The 21,648-nt window shown below is 43.3% G+C and overlaps 2 protein-coding genes across 3 annotated transcripts in view; both read left to right on the top strand.

Annotated features, from left to right (window-relative positions):
• Positions 1-2,418: 2,418 nt before the first annotated feature.
• Positions 2,419-9,938, top strand: CNEP1R1 (CTD nuclear envelope phosphatase 1 regulatory subunit 1). 2 transcript variants are annotated; one of them, XM_039503339.1, is made up of 6 exons: positions 2,419-2,519; positions 4,358-4,429; positions 6,478-6,551; positions 7,757-7,866; positions 7,972-8,026; positions 8,576-9,938. In XM_039503339.1, exons 1-6 carry the CDS (start codon positions 2,495-2,497, stop codon positions 8,615-8,617), a joined length of 378 nt encoding a protein of 125 aa, XP_039359273.1. In that variant the 5' UTR covers positions 2,419-2,494; the 3' UTR covers positions 8,618-9,938. The 2 variants fall into 2 exon arrangements, with proteins under 2 accessions (XP_039359273.1, XP_039359274.1); XM_039503340.1 differs by lacking the exon at positions 2,419-2,519 and adding an exon at positions 2,585-2,929.
• A 3,887-nt stretch (positions 9,939-13,825) lies between these two features.
• Positions 13,826-21,648, top strand: part of HEATR3 (HEAT repeat containing 3) — a 33,994-nt gene continuing 26,171 nt past the window's right edge. The window contains exons 1-2 of the mRNA XM_039503338.1: positions 13,826-14,179; positions 21,020-21,192. Coding sequence (XP_039359272.1) covers positions 14,045-14,179; positions 21,020-21,192 — 308 coding nt within the window. The 5' untranslated portion in view covers positions 13,826-14,044. The remainder of the gene's footprint in view (positions 14,180-21,019; positions 21,193-21,648) is intronic.

Here is a 21,648-nt window from a genome sequence, read left to right as displayed (position 1 = left end):
CAGAAAAACCAACCTATAGTTATCAACAATATATTCATGACATATTTGACATTTGTATGTCTCACAGGACTCTCCAACAACACCATCCATCTCTCCACCTTTCTCAATATCAGAAAATTAAGGACAGTGCAAAGCAGTTTTCTCTTCTACCTTCCAGCCCCATACTCTACTTTTAGGGCACAGTCAGGATGGGCTAAGCACTCATTTCTCCCTATGTAGAATCTGCATCTGTAGGGGCTCCCCTTTACCTTCTAAGTACTCAACTTTCTCCCTTTGACTGATACAGGACACTCCAACCCCATTATTAAGGAACTAAAGACAAAGCACGTAATGCTATTTTAGATGTATGTGGCATGGTTTAGAGATGTCACCTTCTGAACTGGTCCAAGGAAAATGTGCCACTAACTAGAAAACTTTACTGTTTGAATGGGAGAAAGGGATTATGCCAATCACCAACATCTTTGTAGGAGCAGCAACAATTTTAATAAAGTTAGAGGAGGCCATGAGAGCTGAACTCTAATAGTTCAAGAGAGACTCCCAGATCCTAGGAAAATATAAACTTTAAACATTGCTGTTGGCCACTGTCTTTTCTAAGCAGAAATCAACAAGCCATTTTCTGAGTGTAACATTTAAAGAGCAACACAAGTAATCCAGATTAAACTCTGGCATCTTTCATGATAGTGTAGAAGTAGCAGCCAAGCATTTTTATAATTTCTCCACTCTTCAATGTTTGTCCTCTCTCTCAAGTATATGGCAGCATGTGCAGAGCATCATTCTATAGATGCAGTTGTACATCCATAAACCTTTTCAAGGCCTCCTCTGTGATATCATGGGTATCATCCTGAATCCACATTTGGGGCACTGCATTATGATTGGATGGGTTGGATGTTCTCATCACAATTGCATGAAAGGGAGTCTTTGATTTTCCACTTCTGGGTCATGCATCCTCATCTTCCATGGTTTATTTGGTAAGTCTGCCTGGCAGATCAAAACCATGAGGTTGGCTTTTTGGGTCCATAGTAGCATGTTTCTTTGGAACGGTAGATGTGGTCCAGACACTTTGCTTGTCCTGACAATGATTAATATCTTTCACAAGCAGATAGAGACAGAAAAGGAATACATGTGTGTGAATTTACACCTTGTTGGCTTTGAAAAAATTAAATCCATACATAAAAAACACAGGGAGTTTGGTTTTTGTTTTGTATTCCCTAGTCACTTCCCCAGGCCACTACTTTACATGGTTGTTCAGACACATGTAAGTTGCTCTGATCCCTGCTGTGTGTTTGAAAGTGTCTTCTTTGTAAACTAAACATAATTTCTAATGATCCTGAAAACTAGGCTCTCGCTGTGGAGTTTTGGCATTACTCAAAGGGGGCATTTCAACTTTGTTATTTTTACTACATATATTGAAGGCTGACATCAACTCATTAATCCTCATGACTAATCAAACCTACTTACAACACTAAAACAAGAATGAGGTTTGATGGTATAATAAAGTTACCAAAATAAGTTATACCCCTTTTTGGACTATATTTTTAAAGTGGAACCCATTAAACATACAGTCAGTGTGCCAATATAACAGGTATTCACAGAATCATAGGGTTAGAAGGATCGTCTAGTCTAACCCCCAGTTTTAGTGACTGTGACTTGTCATGTGGACCAGATTGCAGGATTGCGGCCTGTGTATGCCCCCACTGACAGAAAAGAGAGGTATTAAATATTCTAACAAAGAACTATGGGAGAATTTCTCACATTTATTTTCAACTGCAACCTCCAAATCAAGCAGTTATTTTTGCTGGCCTTTTATAGTCCACATCCGAGTATTGTTTATACAGATGCAATTTTTGATTAACATATAATAAATATAAATTGGTTTAATATGTCTTTGCCCCACCCCCCACACCTACACAACCCAATGCAGGAATTTACAGTACTTAACATTAAGGAGATACATTTACTGAAATGGAAAGTTACCCTGCACACATTTTTAGGGGAATAGTCTGAAAGAATTGCAGAACTGTCCCTAGAGCTGTAAGTGGAAGAGACCAAGAAGTCTTTTCACTGATCCCAAGTGGCCTGTGGATCGGGCCTCTCCTCCCCGCTCTGGTTTTGCACGTGCAGACCGATGCCCTCGGGGCTGTGACACATACAAAAGAAAAGCAGCAGCCGCACAGTTTGCTCGGCCGGGCTCCCGCCCGCAGCTCCATAGCGCGCCGCTCTTGTCGAACGTCACAGCACCGCCACGAGCCGGTCCCCCACCGACCCTTTGCCGGAATCTTGCTCCTGCAGCCACGCCCCTTCCCTTCTCTTCCCAGCCAATGGGGATGGGGTTTGCTAGGGAGGGGCGCGGTGTGGAAGGGATGCCCAATGGAGAGCGGCGTTGTTGTGGGGGGCGGGGGACTGCGGAAGGGGCGGAGGGTGGGACTAGGAGCCGGCTCGAGGCGCTGAGGAGGGGGCGGCGGCTGTGCGCTCTGAGCGCCCTCCCCCACCCGCCATGAATTCGCTGGAGCAGGCAGAAGGTAATTGCGGTCCCCGCCCCGCCGGGCCCAGTGACCCTTTCCGGGGGCAGGCCGCGGGGGGCGTTTCTCTGTGCGGCTCCCGCGCCCCAGAGCGGCCCCCAGCCTCTGCCCCGCGACCCCGGACCCTTCAGCTGGAGGCGTCAAAGGGCGCTGGCCGGTAGCAGCTGGGGAGCTGCGAGGCCACCCCACCTCAGTCCCAGAGTGGGGAGGGACGTTCTCCGCGGTGTGGCCCGGTGACAGCGGGAGCCAGCGAGGGGTGTGCGGGGCGGGGAACGGGGGTGAGGGGCGCCCCTCACCCGGGGTCACAGTTTTCTGTAGGGGTAGAGGTGCGCCGTGCCAACCTGCCACAGGACAAGGTCCCTGGTGCCCACAGCCTCACCCTGGGGGAATGGCTCAGAGGCGAGGGGCCGGTGAGTCGAGCAGTCCGGGGGGTGGTTTAGTGTTTTGTTTGCTCGCTTATTGATAGAGGAGGGGCATGTTGCTGCTCTGCAAGCGGCGCTTGGTATAATGATGATGTAGAAAGCGGATTCGGTTGTAAAAGGACAAAGTTCCACCTTTTAACTGAGCCAAGTTATTTGAATATCAAACTTCAAGCGATAAATTAGTGGGACAGTTTTAGGCCCAAAACTTCTCTGGTTGGAAAGGAAATCTTCACAGACGTTAAAATGAATAATTGACCTTTGTTTTTTTACATCTGAAATATTTATAAAGTAGACTTCACTTCATGTTGAATAGTTCCCCTGTAATGTTGCAACGCCAAACATTCTATTTCATGAGTCAGATTCTAAAGCTGGCTAAAACTTAAATAATTTATGACTGTATTTTTATTGTCCAAGATGAGTGGCATGTAAAAATAGATTATTGAAACTGAAAGGACTGTAAAAAATCTCTAATAATGCCAACTGAGGTAAGAATTTTTGTAGCGAGTTATGGTGATAGAATTATTCTAATCACAAACAAAATACCAAACTCTGCTTATCATTAGCACAGACCATAGAGTATAACAAGGTTTTCCTGACACATTTTACATTTCAAAATATACCTTGTTTTAGAGTATTTTAATCTATCAATATTAATGGCTTGCATTTAGACTTACAAAGGGATACCGTGTCAAGGTATTCTAATCTCTTCAGCAGGACCGGCTCCACGCACCAGCCGAGCAAGCTCGTGCTTGGGGCGGCAGATTCTATGGTGTGGCATTCCGCCCAATCCTAGGGCTTTTTTTTTTTGTTCGCCGATCCGGCGTGGAGGAGGGGAGCGCCCTGCTGGGAGCAGTCTGCATGCTCCGTCTGCCCCAGCTGGTGCCAGGTCTGTAGCAAGCCCGGCAGGGCAGCCCGCCTCCTTCCCTCCCCTTCTCCCTCCTCCCTGCCCGGGGCATGTCTGCAGCACAGGGAGTCCCCCTGCAGAGTGTATCCATATATATATACATGTATTCAATATATAGATACATTTATTTTTTCCTACTTTGCCACTCCGTCTGCCTCGATTATTTTTTTTTCCCCCGCTGGGGCGGCAAAAAAGCCAGCGCCGGCCCTGCTCTTCCATATATATTTCTGTATATGGACATGCCTGTCACTTAATATATTACTTTTTGGTGGGGTGCTTAACCAAAAAGTGTGGTGAGATGTAGTGCTAAACATCTTTCCATTATCTATTGCTTAATCTGAGATGCAAGCGATTTTTGATAATTACATCATCAATCCATTACAGCTTTCCTCTGCAAGTTATTCGTCTGAGCTGCACAGGACATAAGTAACAGAATAGAATATGAGGCATTAACTATTAATCTTCAACTAATAGACCAAGACTTATTAGATCTCTGCCTGTCTTTTCCTCAGATCTCAAAGCTTTTGAAAGAAGACTTACTGAATATATTGCATGTTTGCAACCAGCTACAGGACGCTGGAGAAGTAAGCTTAATATTTTAAAGAAGTTGGATTGACTCTCTAATACTTCAGTTGGCATTTACCCATGTATATTCCTATGGATTGTGTTTACAAAAACAAATCTAGGCTTTAAAAACCTTATTGTATGTACTTTGTATGTGAGCCTAAAAATCTTTCAAATATTTGAAGGTACCAAACATACACAAATTTAACAAAAATTGCGAAAGTAAAATAATGGATTGATGTTATTGCATCTATACCATGTGCACAAAATGCTTATAGCATTTGCACAATTGCTATTCAAAAGTAGATATTGGCAAGAACAACAAAGCTAGAAGTATAATCAGTATGATGATGATCTTATAGGCAGCCTCAGCAAAGAGGGCCAGGACTGAATTAGTCTTTTTAAAAGGAATTCTTCAGGACAAGTTTGAGGCATATTGAGGCTTTGTGATTAAGGCCATGTCTACACTACCACTTATGGCAGCAAAATGTAACACCCCCCACCCCCCCGCCATGAGTGACATAAATTTCACTGGCATAAGTGGTAGTATGTATGTGCTATGTCAGCAGGAGAGCTCCCACCAACATAGCTACCACTGCTCATTGGGGGTGGTTTAATTATGTTAATAGGAGGACTCTCTTCTGTCAGCATAGAGTGGCTACATGAGAGAGCTTATAGGAGCGCAGCTGCATAGGTACAGCTGTGCCACTGTAAGCTCTCTAGTGTAGGCATAATCTAAGTCTGCACTACCTTTTTTCAGTCGTGTATCTATTTTGTGGCTGTATATAGGGGTTTGGTTTCCAAGTTGGGCTATTTTTCACCATGATAACTTAAAACAATTTGCTTATCGATGGCTTTCTCCTATTCCTTAGTATATTTTCCATGGTTTTCCCCCAAAATCAATATATTAAGGTCACTGGTTCTATAGTTTATTTTTTTTAATGAGTGTGTTCACTTTCCAGTTGTTGGCAATCTCTTTCAAACTTGTTCAAATATATCTAAATGCAGGCTAAAGTTTTACTGACTTAAAGCGCACTCATGAAGAAGTTTTAAATAAAAATTGGATGCGGCATCTAGTGACTTCATAATTCTGTTATCTGTTTAATAATACCAGTTTCCCAGGAATAAAGTAGTTGATATAGGTAGATCTTTACTATCTTTCTGTGTGAAATTGGAGTAATAACTTTCATTTTATATGGCATATAAACTTCTTTCATTCCCCTTTGAATGTGCCAATTCTAGCCCCTAACCGGTCCATTTTTATTTTCTCAGTATTATCACCAAAATTAAGACATCATGAATATGCTTCACAAGTATTGAGGTCTGAACCTTTAGAATGTGCACTGTTCACATCTTTCTGCTTTTTATCCACAACTATGAGTGGAGGGTTAGAAATAAAACTTTTTTAAAATAAAAGCTGAGATTCTCACATAACCACTTGCCTGCCGGAGCTGGAGCTTTAAGAAAAATACCTGATATTGCTACACTTGCAAAGAAATTGAAAGGGTTGGCAAGGCTGCCTGCCTCCTTGCACAGCAGCTTGCAGGACTGGCACCTTAGTGTTATTGGCTCTTGGATGTTGCATGCAGAATACTCTGTGGGTTTTTAGCATATTGCTCAAGAAAGTTATTCTGTACTACTTTCCCTCAATTTTCTGACTAATGTTTCTAAATCCATGTCTCTATTAGAAACTTCTCATACCCTCCACCCCCCAAACCACAGCATGTCTTTACTTATCAAAACACTATTTGGTACTACCTTTTTGTCCTCTCTAGGAGGCTGATAGAATCTTCAAAGGGTTGCATTGTTTTAAATGGTAAAACATTTTTTTACCTCCTTCCACTTTGACTGCATAAATAGAAAGGTGGGAGTCCAGATGAGAGAAACACATGATATGCAGGTACACCTCTTCAAATAAATCTTGCTCTTCTTTGGACATTCTTAATAGAAGAATGAAGAGGGGAAATAAAATAGAATGTAATCTCTTTCAAAGCTTTTCATGAGACATTAAATACTTTCTAATGAATATGAACCAGATGTGTTGCTTATGACTTTTATTTTTCATCAGTGATTCTTATAGTGGTATCAGTGTGCACGGCAACTGGTGCTTGGAACTGGTTAATAGATCCTGAGACACAGAAGGTAAGTTATACACTAATGTTGAAATATTAAATGTCTCAATGTTTGTAATCTAGATAATAAAAACCAAGTGTATGTAGTGAGGAGTTGTGGACTGCTTTGAAGTGTGAAAAGCTAATAGCAGGGTTATTTCCCTGACTGCCTAACTCAAGACATTAGTGACTAAGAGCAAATTCAGTGGATTATTTACATCACAGGAATCACACTTTGATTTGAAGGGGGAACTAAGAATATTTGAGGCATTCTACAGCTGTGCTGTATAGGGGTGATTTCCCCAGAAGAATAACTTTATGCTCTATAGATAGAGAACAGTCTGCTGAGGCCACCTTCAACTAGAGTGATCCATGATCAAGAAAATTGAACTTGTGAGAACACTAGCAAGTTAACTAGTCCTAAACGTTTTTTTTTTTCTTATGTACCTCTGCACTTTGGAAATATCTCCCCCTTTCTCCTTGAAATAACTTTTTTGTAGCAGTGGAACAATTTAAAATTTGTCACTCTAGATATGCATACACCAGCTATGCATTTGTTTTTTAATGTGGATATCTAAGATGATCAAACTGATTTTTTCCTAAATTGTGTGGGTGGAGTAGCTTGAGGCTTGGTATTCTAAATTTCAGACTTAGGGTGACCAGATGTCCCGATTTTATAGGGACAATCCCAATTTTGGGGGCTTTTTCTTATATAGGCACCTATTATCCCCCACCCCCGTCCTGATTTTTTTACACTTGCTATCTGATCACCCTGTTCAGACCAGACATTTGTGGCTTATATTGAACTGATGCCAGACTTCTAGGCTACATTGTATCTGTGAAACTGAATCTGAAAGTATAGTTGTTCAACGAACTTTATATAGTGCAAGAGAACTTTACCACCAAACTGAAGGAAATAGATAAAGGATTCTTAACTTATTTCCATTTGTACACCTTAGCAATAAACTGAGGTAGAGCTATTATATTCTATTCAGAAGTGGAAGGAAAAATACAAGATGAGTGATGAACAATTGATTATTTTTTTGTGAAGAGTTGCAGGGTTACAAAGAAGGAGTAAGTTCTGAGTAACAAGGGAATTTTTAAGAGATCTATTCTATCTTAGATCAGTGGCCTAAACATCAGGTTTGAAATACTTAGTCTCCAGCTTGATGATATCCCTTCAATCATGGAATCTTTTAATAATTTTTCTTCAAGACGATTTTATTTCTCTCCTAGGTGTCCTTTTTCACATCACTGTGGAATCATCCATTCTTCACAATTAGCTGTATTACTCTAATAGGCTTGTTCTTTGCTGGCATACACAAAAGAGTGGTGGCACCATCAATGTATCCTTTGATAGTTTGTCAGGTGAAAGTTGAGGTAATTCTTACTGTAACTGCAACCCACATAAAATCTTTGTTTAGTACTTTTCTTTGACGAAATCCACACAGCATAGCAGCCCGATGTCGAACAGTCTTGGCAGAGTATAATATGTCCTGCGATGATGTAAGTGACTCTAGTCTCACTGACTACATGTACATGTTTAAGGCAGGAATAAATGCAAAAAAGATGAAATTGCTATTTATACCTGTGCCATCTGGGAATGCAATGTCTATTCAGAAAGAGAGAGCAATATAGATGGTGAGACAAGGTTTAGGTGTGTAGACTGGCTTACTTGCATCAACTGCCTCAGCAGTGCCTCCCACATAGCAGCATAGTATCCCGATATTGGAGCGTTCTCTGCTGCAGGGAAAGGCCCTGGCAGGGAGGAGCAGTAGTGAAAAGCTCTGGCAGTTCCCTGTTGCCAGAGCCTTTCACTGCAGCACCTGTACTCCACATGTTGTTAAAGGGTAGACAGCCTAAGAGTGCATATTTACATTTTTACAAATAATGTATTGTTAAAATGTGAAACTACAAGTTACTTAATGGTTCCATGGATACAAACCCTTAGTTCTCACCCCAGTTGCAGAGTAAAGAGAAATTAACACAGATAACATTCACCTTTGTAGTAAGGCTATTTCAGGGTTTGTCTGAACTTTAATTTTTCTTTTGCAGACTGGAAAACTAATTTTGAAACCTAGGCCCCATGTTCAATAATCGAGATCTTCCTTCAACTCTGTCCACTGCCATGGAAATCAAAAATGACCTTTTCTGAAGGTAGTGTGGCACAAAAAAGCCAAACAGGACTGGTTTTCAGTTGCTTAGGAGTGAGTCTTATTTACAGTTGACAGTGAAAGTGTGCAATATTACCGTCTGGCATATTTGTCTAAATTCTCTTTTGACTATCCTCATGTTATCAGTGCTTTTGCTACCTTTGATTACCTCTGTTTCAGTATTAGTGTCACTTTTGTTCTTCAAGTAGAGCAAAACATGCAGGTGAAGTATGTTAATTGGTTACTAAGTTAAACTTGGAAACCAAACCTTGTTTGTTTTTTATAATGTTTTTTTTTTTGCAAACTACTGTAAATAGCAAATCAATGCCAATGTTAAGCAAAGAGTAATACATGCTGTGTGAATTCTTGTTCTCATGAACCAGTATTTAAAGGGATGCTCATTTGCCATTCCCAGAGCTTTTTATTAATTACAGTTGTCTTTTTCATTCCTGGTTACAATATTTTTGGAATCAGCAAACAAAAGACTTAAAAGAGAAATCTATGGTATGGGGAGAAAGGTCTTATTATGTTTAAGAATATTGCAAATATGTTAAATTATCACTTTGTCTACATGCAGTACTTCAGCCACTTTCACTGTGGTTATCCTTAGTTTAATGCTTTCATCTAATTCTACAACCTGTTTTTAATGATTTTAACTTTTTTAAAACTCTTAAATATGCTTACATCTTTCAGATTAGAAAAGTTCTATACTGTATCTGAATTCCATAATCACACTGTTTTAAGAGTGGATTTTATGATGTGATAATCTGGCCATGAAACTAGTATTGCAAATATTTAACTTTGGATTCAAATCATTTGATACAGGAAATATATGATCAGTGCCACAAATAAATTAATAAAACTTTCTAAAGTGTTAAGAGAAACTAAGTGTGGCTGTTATGTATACACAGTACAATAGTTCTTGAAATATTTACAATAATCATAAGTTTATTTTTAAGTGTTCAAGGTGCCTTTTTACCTGTTTCAGATTTTTTAAAATTAATTGAGCATAAGTCAGCATAAAAACACAAAGTTATTGCCGGAACACAGTAACCTCTCAGTACAGATAAGACTAGCAAGGATGCCTCTTAAAGTGAGCATAGTTTGACTTTCATGTATGTTAAATTTTCACTCAGTTGAGGCAATAAAATCCTTTGCTCCTAAAGTCTCTTTCAGAGGTTTTGTACTTCTGTCCTGCCATTGTTTTTAACTGATGTAAATTTTTGTAGGTAAATATGTGCATTAAATAAATACTTTATATATAATATGTTTGGATTTTTTTGTATTGTAAATTGACAAATATGTAGATACAGGATAGGAAGTGACAAAAGCTGAACAGTTATGTACTTTATTTATGAACAGCTGAAGACTCCAGTGATGGAAGTATGGCACTTGTTTTTTTGTGAAATGTCATGTTTGTTGTTCTGGATATTGATGTCACCAAAATAGGGACAGCATGGAAAGCAGCAGCCCATAGTCCCTGTACAATAATTCACCAGTTTACCTCAACCCTGTTCCAGGCACCTTCTCATGCCTAGAGCAGGTATTGTCTCTATCTCCATTCAGGGCTTGTCTACGCTGGCAGTTAACAGCACTGCAACTTTCTTGCTCAGGGGTGTGAAAAAACAGCCCTCAGAGCACAGCAAGTTGCAGCGCTGTGAAGTGTCAGTGTAGACAGTGCCCCAGTGCTGGGAGCTGCACCCCTCGTCGAGATGGGGATTTTTTTTAAGAGCGCTCGGAGAGCTGCGCCGCGACCACACAAGCCACATTAAAGCGCTGCTGCTTTAATAGTAACTTCTTTTAGACCCTTCAAAACTGGTCTGGATTTGAACTAATGATCTACAGCTTCCCTGGAATGTCTAAATCAGTGGCTGTCAACCTTTTCAGAATGCTGTACCCCTTTCAGGAGTCTGATTTGTCTTGTATACCCCCAAGTTTCACCTCACTTAAAAACTACTTGCTTACCAAATCAGACGTAAAAATACAAAAGTGTCACAGCACACTATTACTGAATTTTTTCTCATTTTTACCATATATTCCAATCGATTTATTTTATAATTATAAATACTGTACTTACATTTCAGTGTATAATATGTAGAGCACTATAAACAAGTAATTGAGGGCTTGGCTACACTCGAAACTCCAAAGCGCTCCCGCAGCAGCGCTTTGAAGTGCGAGTGTGGACGTGGCGCCAGCGCTGGGAGAGAGTTCTCCCAGCGCTACAGGTACTCCACCTCCCAGAGGAGATTAGCTTACGGCGCTGCACGGCTCCCAGCTCTGGGGCACTGTTTACACTAGCGCTTTACCGTGCTGTAACTTGCTGTGCTCAGGGGTGTGTTTTTTCATACCTCTGAGCGAGAAAGTTGCAGCGCTGTAAAGCGCCAGTGTAGCCAAGGCCTGAGCGACGTAAATTATACTGATCTAAGCGCTGTGTCAGCGGGAGAGCTTAGAGTGTCTCATGTGCCACTGTAAGTGCTGTAGTGTAGACATAGCCAAGTTTACATAGAGCTCTTCAGGTCTGGGAAATGTCTCAGCTAAATACAAGGTGGAATAGATAGCACATTTCAAGGGCCATTCAAGGTGAAGTGATTTGTTAACACCAGTCCAGTCACGGGAAGGGAGCGCAGAAAGGTAGGGGGAGCCAGTTTTGGGGGTTGTTAGTGTTGGGTTACAGATTGTTGTGAGAAGCCATAAATCCAGTGTCTCGGTTCAGTCCATGATTTTTAGTATCTAGCAAAGTTATGAATTTAGCTCCCAGGCTCATCTTTTGAAAGTGTTGTGAAGGTTTCCATTGAGGATGAGGACTGATGGGTCAGTTACAGAGTGATGGCTTTATGAAGTGTTCATCCACAGGTGATTAAAGCTTTGTTTACACTACAGCTTATGTCTGCATAATTTATATCAGTTGGGGGTGTGTGAATAAATCCCCCCACCCCCCCCCCCGAGTGACTGAGGCTATGTCTACACTGGCAATTGAACGACAAAACTTTTATCTTTCAGAGGTGTTAACTCCCCACACCTCCCCCAAAGACAAAAGTTTTCCATGACAAGCGCCAGTGTGAACAGCGTGTTGTCAGCAGGAGAGCAAACGCAAATGCCGCTCGTTGTGGGTGGAAGTTTTTTGTTGGCAGGAGCTGTGTAGAGTAGACCAAACTCTGAGTTACACTGACATAAGCACTGGTGTGGGCAGCAGTATGTTGGTGGGAGAGCTTCTCCCGCTGACATAACTACTCCAGTCCCCGCGAGCGGCTGTAGCTAAGTCGATGGGAGAGCGCTTGCCTATCGGCTTAGAGTAGTGCAGCTACATCAGTGCAGCTGTAAAGTGCCCAAGGTATTTTTTGGTCGTTCATCACTTTTCTGTGTGAGTTCATTCAAGAGTTTAATGATTGGTTTTGATCAGATACACCACTATGGGCCACTTCGCCGGGAATGGCCCTTGAAATGTGTTAACTACTTACGTTAAACAATCTGTTCCACCTTATGTTTAGGTGTGACACAGAGGGCATGGCTACATTTAAAACTCTGTTGGCGCAGCTGCACCACTGTAGCGCTTTAATGGAGATACTCTAGGCTGATGGGAGAGAACTCTCCCGTTGGCACAGTTAATCCATCTCGCAGAGCAGCAGTAGCTATGTCGCTAGGAGAAGCTCTCTTGTTGACAAAGCATTGTCTATATGGGGGGGGTTAGTTATACCAAGTTGTGTTGCTCAAGGGTGTGGATTTTTCACACACTTGAGTGACAGTTATACCAATATAGGTTGGTAGTGTAAACCAGATCTGAGGAAGAGCTTTGTGTACGTTTGACAGCTTGTCTCACCAATAGAAGTTGGTCCAATAAAAAGTTACCTCCCCCATCTTTTGTCTCTCATATTCTGGGACCAACCCGACTACACCAACGCTGCATATAACTGACAGATAACTGTCAAAAGGCTGCAAAAACTAAAACCAGTGTGTCACATGTAAAAGCCAAGGATAACAGTTCTGGATAATTTAGGAAGAATCTGTCTAGGCTGTGTCAGAATCTGGATGTTTTTATTTCCTATTGGGTGCTGCTCCACTCTGTGGTTCCAGTGTTGGATACAACACAAGAACAGTAATTAAAAAATATTTATTAGATTTTAAAGTAATCTGCCTTTGCTGCTGCTGTACAGAATTTTAAAGAAAACCTACACCCTCCTTTAAGCCCTGGCCTGGTCTCCATTACTCTATAACAGCTCGTAGTAAATATGCAGCTAAGTGTTAGGAACAGATTAAAAAAAGCATCCAAATAATTTGTATCTGATGTTGAAGTGGATTATGTGTGTATTTTGTAGCCGTATTATGTAGCAAACTGTCCATTGAATAAAACATTACATTTGTGCAGAAGTGTCCATCTACATTAATCACTTGTGCTATCCAGCTGTGAACAAATGAGATGCAGTTTACTCTAGTTACTAGGGTATAGTAGTAGACTCAGAAGATGTTTTATTATTTATTTCTATTTAGGGCCTCCTACATTCTCCACTAGTCATTGGATTTGTAGGAACCTAGCACAAAGACTATTCCTATGTCTACACTACTGCGGTAAATTGACCTAAGTTACACATCTCCAGCTACCTTAGCACTGTGTCGATGGGAGATGCTCTCCTGTCTACTTACCTTACTCCTCTCGTTCCCAATGGAGAACCAGGGTCGAGCAGAGAGTGCTCTGAAGACATGGTAAATCGACGCCTGGTGTATTGATTGCTGGAGCATGCATCCCCTGGTAGTGTACACACAGCCTAAGGCTATTTGAGGCACACATAGGCTACGTCTACACTAGCACTTATGTCACTTGGATGTGAAACACCCCCTTAAGTGACATAAATTACACCACTGAAAGCGCTGGGGTGGACAGCGCTATGACAGAGAAAAGCCTTAAGCTGTGACTCCACGAGTGGGAGCTTTAAGAAAAACACGAACTGTGCACTTTGGGATCAAAGGGAGTTGATACCACTGCGGGTCTCGTCTCACCTGTGCAGCTGCGGAAGGAAGGAGCGTCCAGGCCGGCTTAGCTTCTTTCCATCCTGGTACAGAGCAGCCGGGGCTGGCCTGGTCTGTCACAAAGCAACGTGCGCTGCGCTGCCCGGGCCCCGGGTCTCCTGCCACCGGCCCGTGCCCCGGGCTGCCCGCCGGGCTGGGGCGCCGAGCGAGCCTGCAGCTGCGCACAGCCCAGGGCGCTAGTGTGCGCCGCGGTGTAGGCGACCGGGCCGGCGCTGCTCCCCCTAGCGGAGCGGGGACCAGCCGCCGCGGCGCCTGCGCCAGGGACAGGGCCGGCCGGGTTGCGGCCGCACACGTGGGGTCTCTGAGCCGTGGGTCGCTGCCCCCCACCCCCCATCCGCGGGCAGACACCATGGGCAAGAGCAAGGCCAAGAGGTTCCGGAGCGCCCCGTTCTCCCCAGCAGGCCCGCAGCGGGCGGCTAGCGGGGAGGGGCCGGCCGGGGAAGACGGCGATGGAGGCTCCTCGGCCGCTGAGCTCCTGGAGAAAGTAAGCGAAAGCAGCTCCTCCCCTTCCTCCCCGCAAGTCGGTGTGCAGGGGGCCGGAGCCCTGCTGCTCCCCCCTCCTACACACGGCCAGGGCTCTGCAAGCAGCTCTCCCAGCGGGGGGGGGTCTCCTTTTGTGGGCCGGGACCCCCCCCAGCCTGGACGGGGGAATTTGCCCCCCCCCACGTGTGTCAGGGAGGAGGAGAGGCCTGTGTGTGGCGTCAGTAACGTGCTCTGAGCCGTGGAGGCTCGGGCAGATTGATGGGTGGGTGTTTTTTGAGCCTGGTTTTCCCTTCCCCTGAATCTGGGAGGGGAGCAGTGGTGCCTGTGCCGGAAGAGGCTGCACTCTGCACCTGGCTCAGGCTTGATCTGTGGTGGGCAGTGAGTAGCTTTGGCTGGCCAGTTTCTCACCTGGGATGTGTATGCTAGCACCATACAGTAGGAGTTCTCAAACTGAGCTGTCAACCTCCACCTCCAAATCCTGCTTTGCCTCCAGCATTTATAATGGTGTTCAGTATATAAAAAAGTGTTTTTTAATTTATAAGGGAGGTCACACTCAGAGGCTTGCTATGTGAAAGGGGTCACCAGTAAAAAAAAGTTTGAGAGCCACTGCCATACAGGGAGATGGACTCCCCCCCACCCCCACCCCGCCGCATCTCTTCAGGGGGGAAGGAGCTACGATGTGGGCAGTAGCTTCTGTGAGAGAGAAATGCACAGATTGCTGTCAAACATCAAGTGGTGGGTTGTCATCTGCTTAGTAGAGAATCATACAAGTGTAGGGCTGGAAGCGCCCTTGAGAAGTCAAGTCCAGTCTGAGGCAGAACCAAGTAAATCTAGACCATCCCTGACCAGGTGTTTGTTCAGCCTTTTCTTAAAAATCTTTGATGATGGTCATTCCACAACCTCCCTTGGAAGCCTATTCCAGAGTTTAACTACCTTTATAGTTCAAAAGTTTTTCATAATATCTAACCTAAATGTCCCTTGCTGCAGATTTTAAGCCCATTATTTCTTGTCCTGCTTTTAGTGAACACACAGAACAATTGATCACTGTTGTCTTTACAAAAGCGCTTAACATATTGGAAGACTGTTATTGGTCCACTCTGTCGTCTTTTCTCAAGACTAAACATGGCAAGTTTTTTTTTTTTAACCTTTCCTCATAGGTCAGGTTTTCTAAATCTTTTATCATTTTTGGTGCTCTCCTCTGGACTCTGTCCAGTCTGTCTGCGTCTTTTCTAAAGTGTGGTGCTCAGAATTGGACATACTACTCCAACTGAGGCCTGATCTCTGCCAATTAGAGCAAGTACCTTCTGTACCTTACATATGACGCTGCTGTGACTACACCCCAGAATATTAGCATTTTTTGAAACTGCATCATATTGTCAACTCATATTAACCTCCACATCCTTTTCAGCAGTACTATGACCTAGCCCAGTGGTGCACAAACATTTTCAGTCACCACCCCTCCTTAGCATTAATGGAATCTGTTCTCACCCCTCCCTCCATTACTGCACAGCCAAGGCTTCCACAGCCATGGAGCTTGGGCCGAAGGTGGAAGTGGGGAGAGGAAGGAGTTGGGGCTAGAGGTGGAACTGGTCTGGGAGGCAGAGAAGGAATGAGGGCAGAGCTGGGTAGGAGGTGGAACGGGGGGTGAAGTGGGACTGGGGGTGGATCTGGCCTGTTAATATTAATTGTGTTGCATATTTGGTCACTGTTAACCTTTTTAGTGATGGTTGAAGCAAAATCTTAACTGCCTGGATGTCATCCGTTATTATTAGCTCTCCTTCCCCATTAAGTAGAGGACCTACGTTTTCCTTCATCTTTCTCTTACTCCTAATGTATTTAAAGAACCTCTGATAATGTTTTAAATCCCTTGCTAGGTGTAACTCATTTTGTGCTTTAGCCTTTCTGATTTTGTCCCTACATGCTTGTGGTATTCTTTTTTTTTCTCCTCCTTAGCAATTTGTTCATGTTTCCACTCTTTGTAGGATTTCTTTTTAATTTTCAGGTCATCAAAGAGCTTGTGATACAGTCATATTGGCCTTTTACTAGTCTTCCTATCTTTCCTTTGCAATGGGATAGTTTGCAGCTGTGCCTTTAATACTGTCTCCTGAATATTGTCAGCTCTCCTGAACTCCTTTTTCTCTTAGATTTTCTTCTCAGGGGACCTTAGCTACTAGTTCTCTGAGTCTTTTTGAAATCCATTGTCCTTATTCTGCTGCTTTCACTCCTTCCTTTCTTAGAATCATGAAATCTGTCATTTCATGGTCACATTCACCCAAATTGTTTTCCACCTTCAGTTTCATTACCAGTTCCTCCTGTTGGTCAGAATCCATCAAAAATGGCAGTCCCCCTGGTTACTTCCTCCACTTTCTGAAACAAAAAGTTGTCCCCAGTATATTCTAAGAACTTACTGGAAATTTTGTGTTTTGACAAATTTCTTTTCCAACAGATGTCTAGCTCTAACTAAAATAATCCATTATTACCCAGTTTTGTGTATTGGATATTTCTGTTGTTTGTTGTAGAAATGCTTCATTCAACTCCTCTTCTTGATTTGGTGGTCTGGAGTAGCCCCTCCCATGACATCACCCCTATTTTTTATCCATTTTCTCTTTCCCCAGATACTTTCCACTGGTCTGGCTCTCACCCCCTGGAACTCAAAACAAGTCTATATATTCTTGATGTATAACGCAACACCTCCTCCTCCTTTACCCTGCTTGTCCTTCCTGAACAAGCTATACCCTTCTATACCAGTATTCCAGTCATGAGATTTATCCCTCTAAGTCTCAGCGATGCCAGCTAAGGCATAGTATAGCTTGTGTACTCCTATTTCCCCTTCTTCCTGTTTGTTTTCCATACCTCTTGAATTTGTGTATAAATATCTAATATGTTGAGCAGATTTGTCCACTAATTTCCCTCTTGTTGCTCCTATGGCAATTGTAATTTTCTGTCTCTCTCCCTCACCCCCCAACAACTTGTACTCTGTTAAGGTCTTTTTTTTTTTTATGCTTACCTGTGAGCATTTATCCCCTGCCCCTTTTGCATGTAGTTTAAAACCTTCCTTGCTAGGTTGGCGAGTTGGTGCATGAAGATGCGCTTTCCCTTCTTGGTCAGGTGGACCCCATCTCTTCCCAGCAGACCTTCTTCCCAGAACAGCATCCTGTGGTTGAGGAAACCAAAGCCCTCCTGTCAACACCATCTATGAAGCCATGGATTCACCTCCAGGATGTGCATGTTCCTCCCTTACCCTCAACCAGGAGGATACATGAAAATACAGCCTGCACTTCTGATTCCTTCACCCTCCCTCCCAGAACCCTGTAGTCATTGTTGAACTTTTCAGGGTCATACCTGTCAGTATCATTGGTGGCCATGCGGATGAGCCACCTGGAGTAGTGGTCAGAGGGACAGATGAGCCTTGGCAGCCTTTCTGTAATGTCTCAAGTTGTAGGTAGGCAGCACACCTCTCAGGACATCATGTCAGGTCTGCAGTTGGATGCCTCTGTCCACTTCAGAAGAGAGTCTCTGACTACCAGCACCCTGTGCTGCCTCCTCTTGTGTGCGGTGGTCGTGAGCCTCCCAGCTTGGGGGCAGATGGCTCCTCTTCAGCCATTGAAGTCTGCTCCTCTTCTCCTGTTGCTAATAATGCATACTGGTACTTTACCTTGATGAATGGGGGACCTGGGTTGAGGGCGGAACACAGTCTATGGCCTGAGGTGGCAGGCAGCCAGTTCTTCTTCTCTGGTGTAGTCGTCGTCTGTAGTTGGCTAGCATCCTCCATCTCGGATGTTTCCATGTGCATCCTGTCAATAAAGTCCTCATGCTCTTGGATGCTGTGCAGACAAGCTGCCTCATCCTGCAGCTCTCTTACCTGTTTCCTGAAAGACTCAATCAACAGATACCTCTCACAGCAGATGGGAATGTGCAAGCTGCGTTCTCAGCAAGTCAAGACCAGGGCTTGGGCGGAAGCCTTCAGGGTCAGGTTGTCTGGCGAGGGCCCCATAGGTGCAGATAAAGGAAAATCTAGCTGTGGTATTGGCAACCCATTATTGTCCTCCCATGGCAGGTTCTTCGTTGTAGAGTATCTGCAAGTTAAGGGAACAGGGGTGGGGGGGAATGAAAACAAAACCAACAGCAGAAAGGGAGGAAAAAGTGATTTGGGAAACCACAGTCTTGTTAGTTTGACCTCAATTATATGCAAGGTTTTGGGTCAAATTTTGAAAGAGAGAGTAGTTAAGGACATGAGGTAAACAGTAATTGAGATAAGATGCAACATAGTTTTATAAAAGGTAGATTGTGCCAGACCAACCTGAACTCCTCCTTTGAGAAGATTACAGTACTGCAATCAGTTGATCTAATCTACCTGGATTTCAGTAAGGCATTTGGTACAGTTCCACATTGAGAACAGAAAGGTGGATAAGGAACTGGTTAAAGGGAAGACTACAGTGGGTCATACTGAAAGGTGAACTGTCAGGCTGGAGAGAGATTACTAGTGGAGTTCTTCAGGGATCGGTTTTAGGACTTATCTTATTTAACATTTTTATTAATAACCTTGGTACAAAAAGAGGGAGTGTGTTAATAAAATTTGCAGATGACACAAAGTTGGGAGGTATTGCCAGTACGGAGGAGGATTGGGATATCATATAAAAAGATCTTGACATTGAAAACTGGAGTAATAGAAATGAGATGAAATTTAATAGTGCGAAGTGCAAGGTCATGCACTAGGGACTAACAACAAGAATTTTTGCTATAAGCTGGGGCCTTATCAGTTGGAAGTGACAGAGGAGAAAGACCTGGGTGTATTGGTTGATCATAGGATGACTATGAGCCGCCAGTGTGATGCAGCTGTGAAAAAGGCTAATGCAGTCCTAAGATGCATCAGGCGTGGTTTTTCCAGTAGAGATAGAGAAGTGTTAGTACCATTATACAAGGCACTGGGGAGACCTCATCTGTGTGCAAGTTGGGTCTCCCATTTTTAAGAAAGATTAATTCGAACTGGAACAGGTGCAGAGAAGGGCTACTAAGATGATCAGAGGAATAGAAAACCTACCTTATGATAGGAGACTCAAAGAGCTTGGCTTGTGTAGCTTAAACATAAGAAGGACGGTTGTGCTCTATAAATACGCCAGAGGGGTAAATATCACAGAGAGGGAGGAGTTATTTAGTGCCGAGGTTGAGACAAGAACAAATGGATACAAACTGGCCATCAACAAGTTTAGGCTTAGAATTAGCGGAAGGTTTCTAACCATTAGAGGAGCGAAGTTTTGGAACAGCCTCCCAAGGGGTAGTAGTGGGGGCAAAAAACATATAAAGCCTGAGCTTGGTGAGTTTGTGGAGGTGATTGTATGGTAAGGTTGCCATCAATGACATGTAGCTGATTTGTGACTGCTAGTAGCAGATGTCTCCAATGGCTGGTGATGGGAAACTAGATGGGGAGAGCTGTGAGTTACTACAATGAATTCTTGCCCAGGTGTCTGGCTGGCTGGCCTTGCCGATATGCTCAGGGTCTAACTGATTGCCATATTTGGGGCTGGAAAGAAGTTTCCCTACAGGTCAGATTTGCAAAGACCCTGGGGTTTTTTCGCTTTCCTCTGCAGCATGAGGCACAGGTCACTTGCAGATTTAAACAAGTGTAAAGGGTGGATTCTCTGTAACTTGAAATCTTTAAACCATGATTAGTGGACTTCAGTAACTCAGGCAGAGGTTATGAGTCTACTACAGGAGTGAGCAGGTGAGGTTCTGTGACCTGTAATGTGCAAGAGGTCAGATTGGATGATCATGATGGTCCGTTCTGGCCTTAAAGTCTGAGTCTAACACACAACCATACCTCCCTGCCTTCCTCCACGGGCAAACTTTCAGGTGCCTCCATCTCACCGGTCATCTGTTGCGCCACGTGTACCTCAGCTCTTCCCTTGAGTCTTGGTACCATTCTTGAGGCGGGGAAGAGGAGGCAACTGGACATCTGAAGTTGGACTCACTCTTTTTTCACCCTGACTATTGCTTTTCGCAAAGAGAAGGTCACACAGAGTAAATGGCCAAACTTACTCTCCCTTTGAAAGAAAAATGGTGTAGTTTAGTCTTTGACACGTAAGGCCCCCTGACCAACCCACTCCTCTGTGTTCTTCCTGTTTGCCACCAGAAGCCCTGCCTTGGGGAACTAGTACGTCACTGGAGAGGGCAGGGGCAGCAATGGTGGCCAGTCTTTGGTGGGTGGCACAGCTGTGCGTCTTCCTCCTCTTTCCACATGTCTGCTGCTCCTGCTCTTTGAATAGCTGTTGGCCCAGCGGGCCGTAAACCCTGTGAAAAATTGAGTCTACCTGAGCGGAGCTTTCGCCTGCAGACAGGGAGAGGAGATTGTCAAGGACTCAGCAATATCAAGAGAACATACATGAATTCCCGCCCCCATAGATATAGCCACTCGCCCATCATAACCCTTCATTTTTCACTAGCCTCATTGAAGAGGTTTGTACTTAAAACTCACGTAAACATGTTATATGAATGTGAGAAATCAAATCTGGTTTTCAATAATCAGACTTTTGGTAGTCCCTGATTACTTGAACTGATTCAACAAATCATTGCTTCCCTTGTCTCTTGTATGCTCATTTTTCTTTTGATATGATTTTTGCCTTTCAGAGTTTAAAACCTAGGTGAAGATCTTCTGATTTTTAAAAGTCTTTATTTCTTTTAAAAAATTGTTGTCTTCCTTTACAGAAATAAGAAAACATGATAACGAAAGAGAAGACAATGCAGTGTGGTGGTGGTGGTGGGGGAAATGACAAGGTTTGTCTTTTGCTACAATGTAACCTTCTGGTGAACTTGCTTTCTAATCTCCCTTGTCCTATCTCTTCAGCTGCAGCATCCAAGTGCTGATGTAAGAGAGTTTGCCTGTGCCAGCATTTCCAAAATGTTGCAGCAGAAGCATGCAATCCCAGCCTTTCTGCAGAGAGATGTTGTCCGGTGTTTGGGTCCCATGTTGCTTGATCAAAGTTTAGCTGTTCGTGAGACAGCTGCGGGAGCACTCCGGTAAGTGATTAATAATGTATTATAGAAGAAGGAGTTATTATTGGCTATTGGTACAGTGGAGAAGAGGAATTTCTGATAGAAGAAAACAAACTTGAATATTGTCATCTTTGGGGTTTTTTACTTTAACCCTATTATATATGTTGTTGTAATCAGAAAAGTCTTGATGTCCGAATGACTATGATCCTGATCTCACAATGAGATTCATATGGACAGATGCTCATTAACTTCAATAAAGCACAACAAGGGTCTCATTGCAAGATCACAGCTTACCTTTAGTAGTTGTTGCTACTCTGGTACCTGCTTCTTGTGGCATGTTGTTTTCCATCTCTGTAATAGAAGGAAATACTAAGGGATAAAATTTTAAATGCTTGAAAATGTTTCATGTGGAAATCTTTGTTTTGATAATGGTTTGGGAGCAGTGGGTTAGTGAGAAGATTCAAAATAGCTAGCTTTTAG

Source organism: Mauremys reevesii, linkage group 16, assembly GCF_016161935.1.
Source record: "Mauremys reevesii isolate NIE-2019 linkage group 16, ASM1616193v1, whole genome shotgun sequence".
NCBI lineage: Eukaryota > Metazoa > Chordata > Testudines > Geoemydidae > Mauremys > Mauremys reevesii.
Note: the sequence above shows the minus strand (reverse complement) of the source record. Positions and strands in the feature narration are given on the sequence as shown.

What these genes read in the sequence shown, in the direction of transcription:
- CNEP1R1 (XM_039503339.1), top strand. Translation starts at nt 2,495, where the DNA reads ATGAATTCGCTGGAGCAGGCAGAAG. An exon ending in TTCGCTGGAGCAGGCAGAAG is followed by an intron (nt 2,520 to 4,357) that starts GTAATTGCGGTC and finishes TCTTTTCCTCAG; the next exon opens with ATCTCAAAGCTTTTGAAAGA. An exon ending in TAGATCCTGAGACACAGAAG is followed by an intron (nt 6,552 to 7,756) that starts GTAAGTTATACA and finishes TTTCTCTCCTAG; the next exon opens with GTGTCCTTTTTCACATCACT.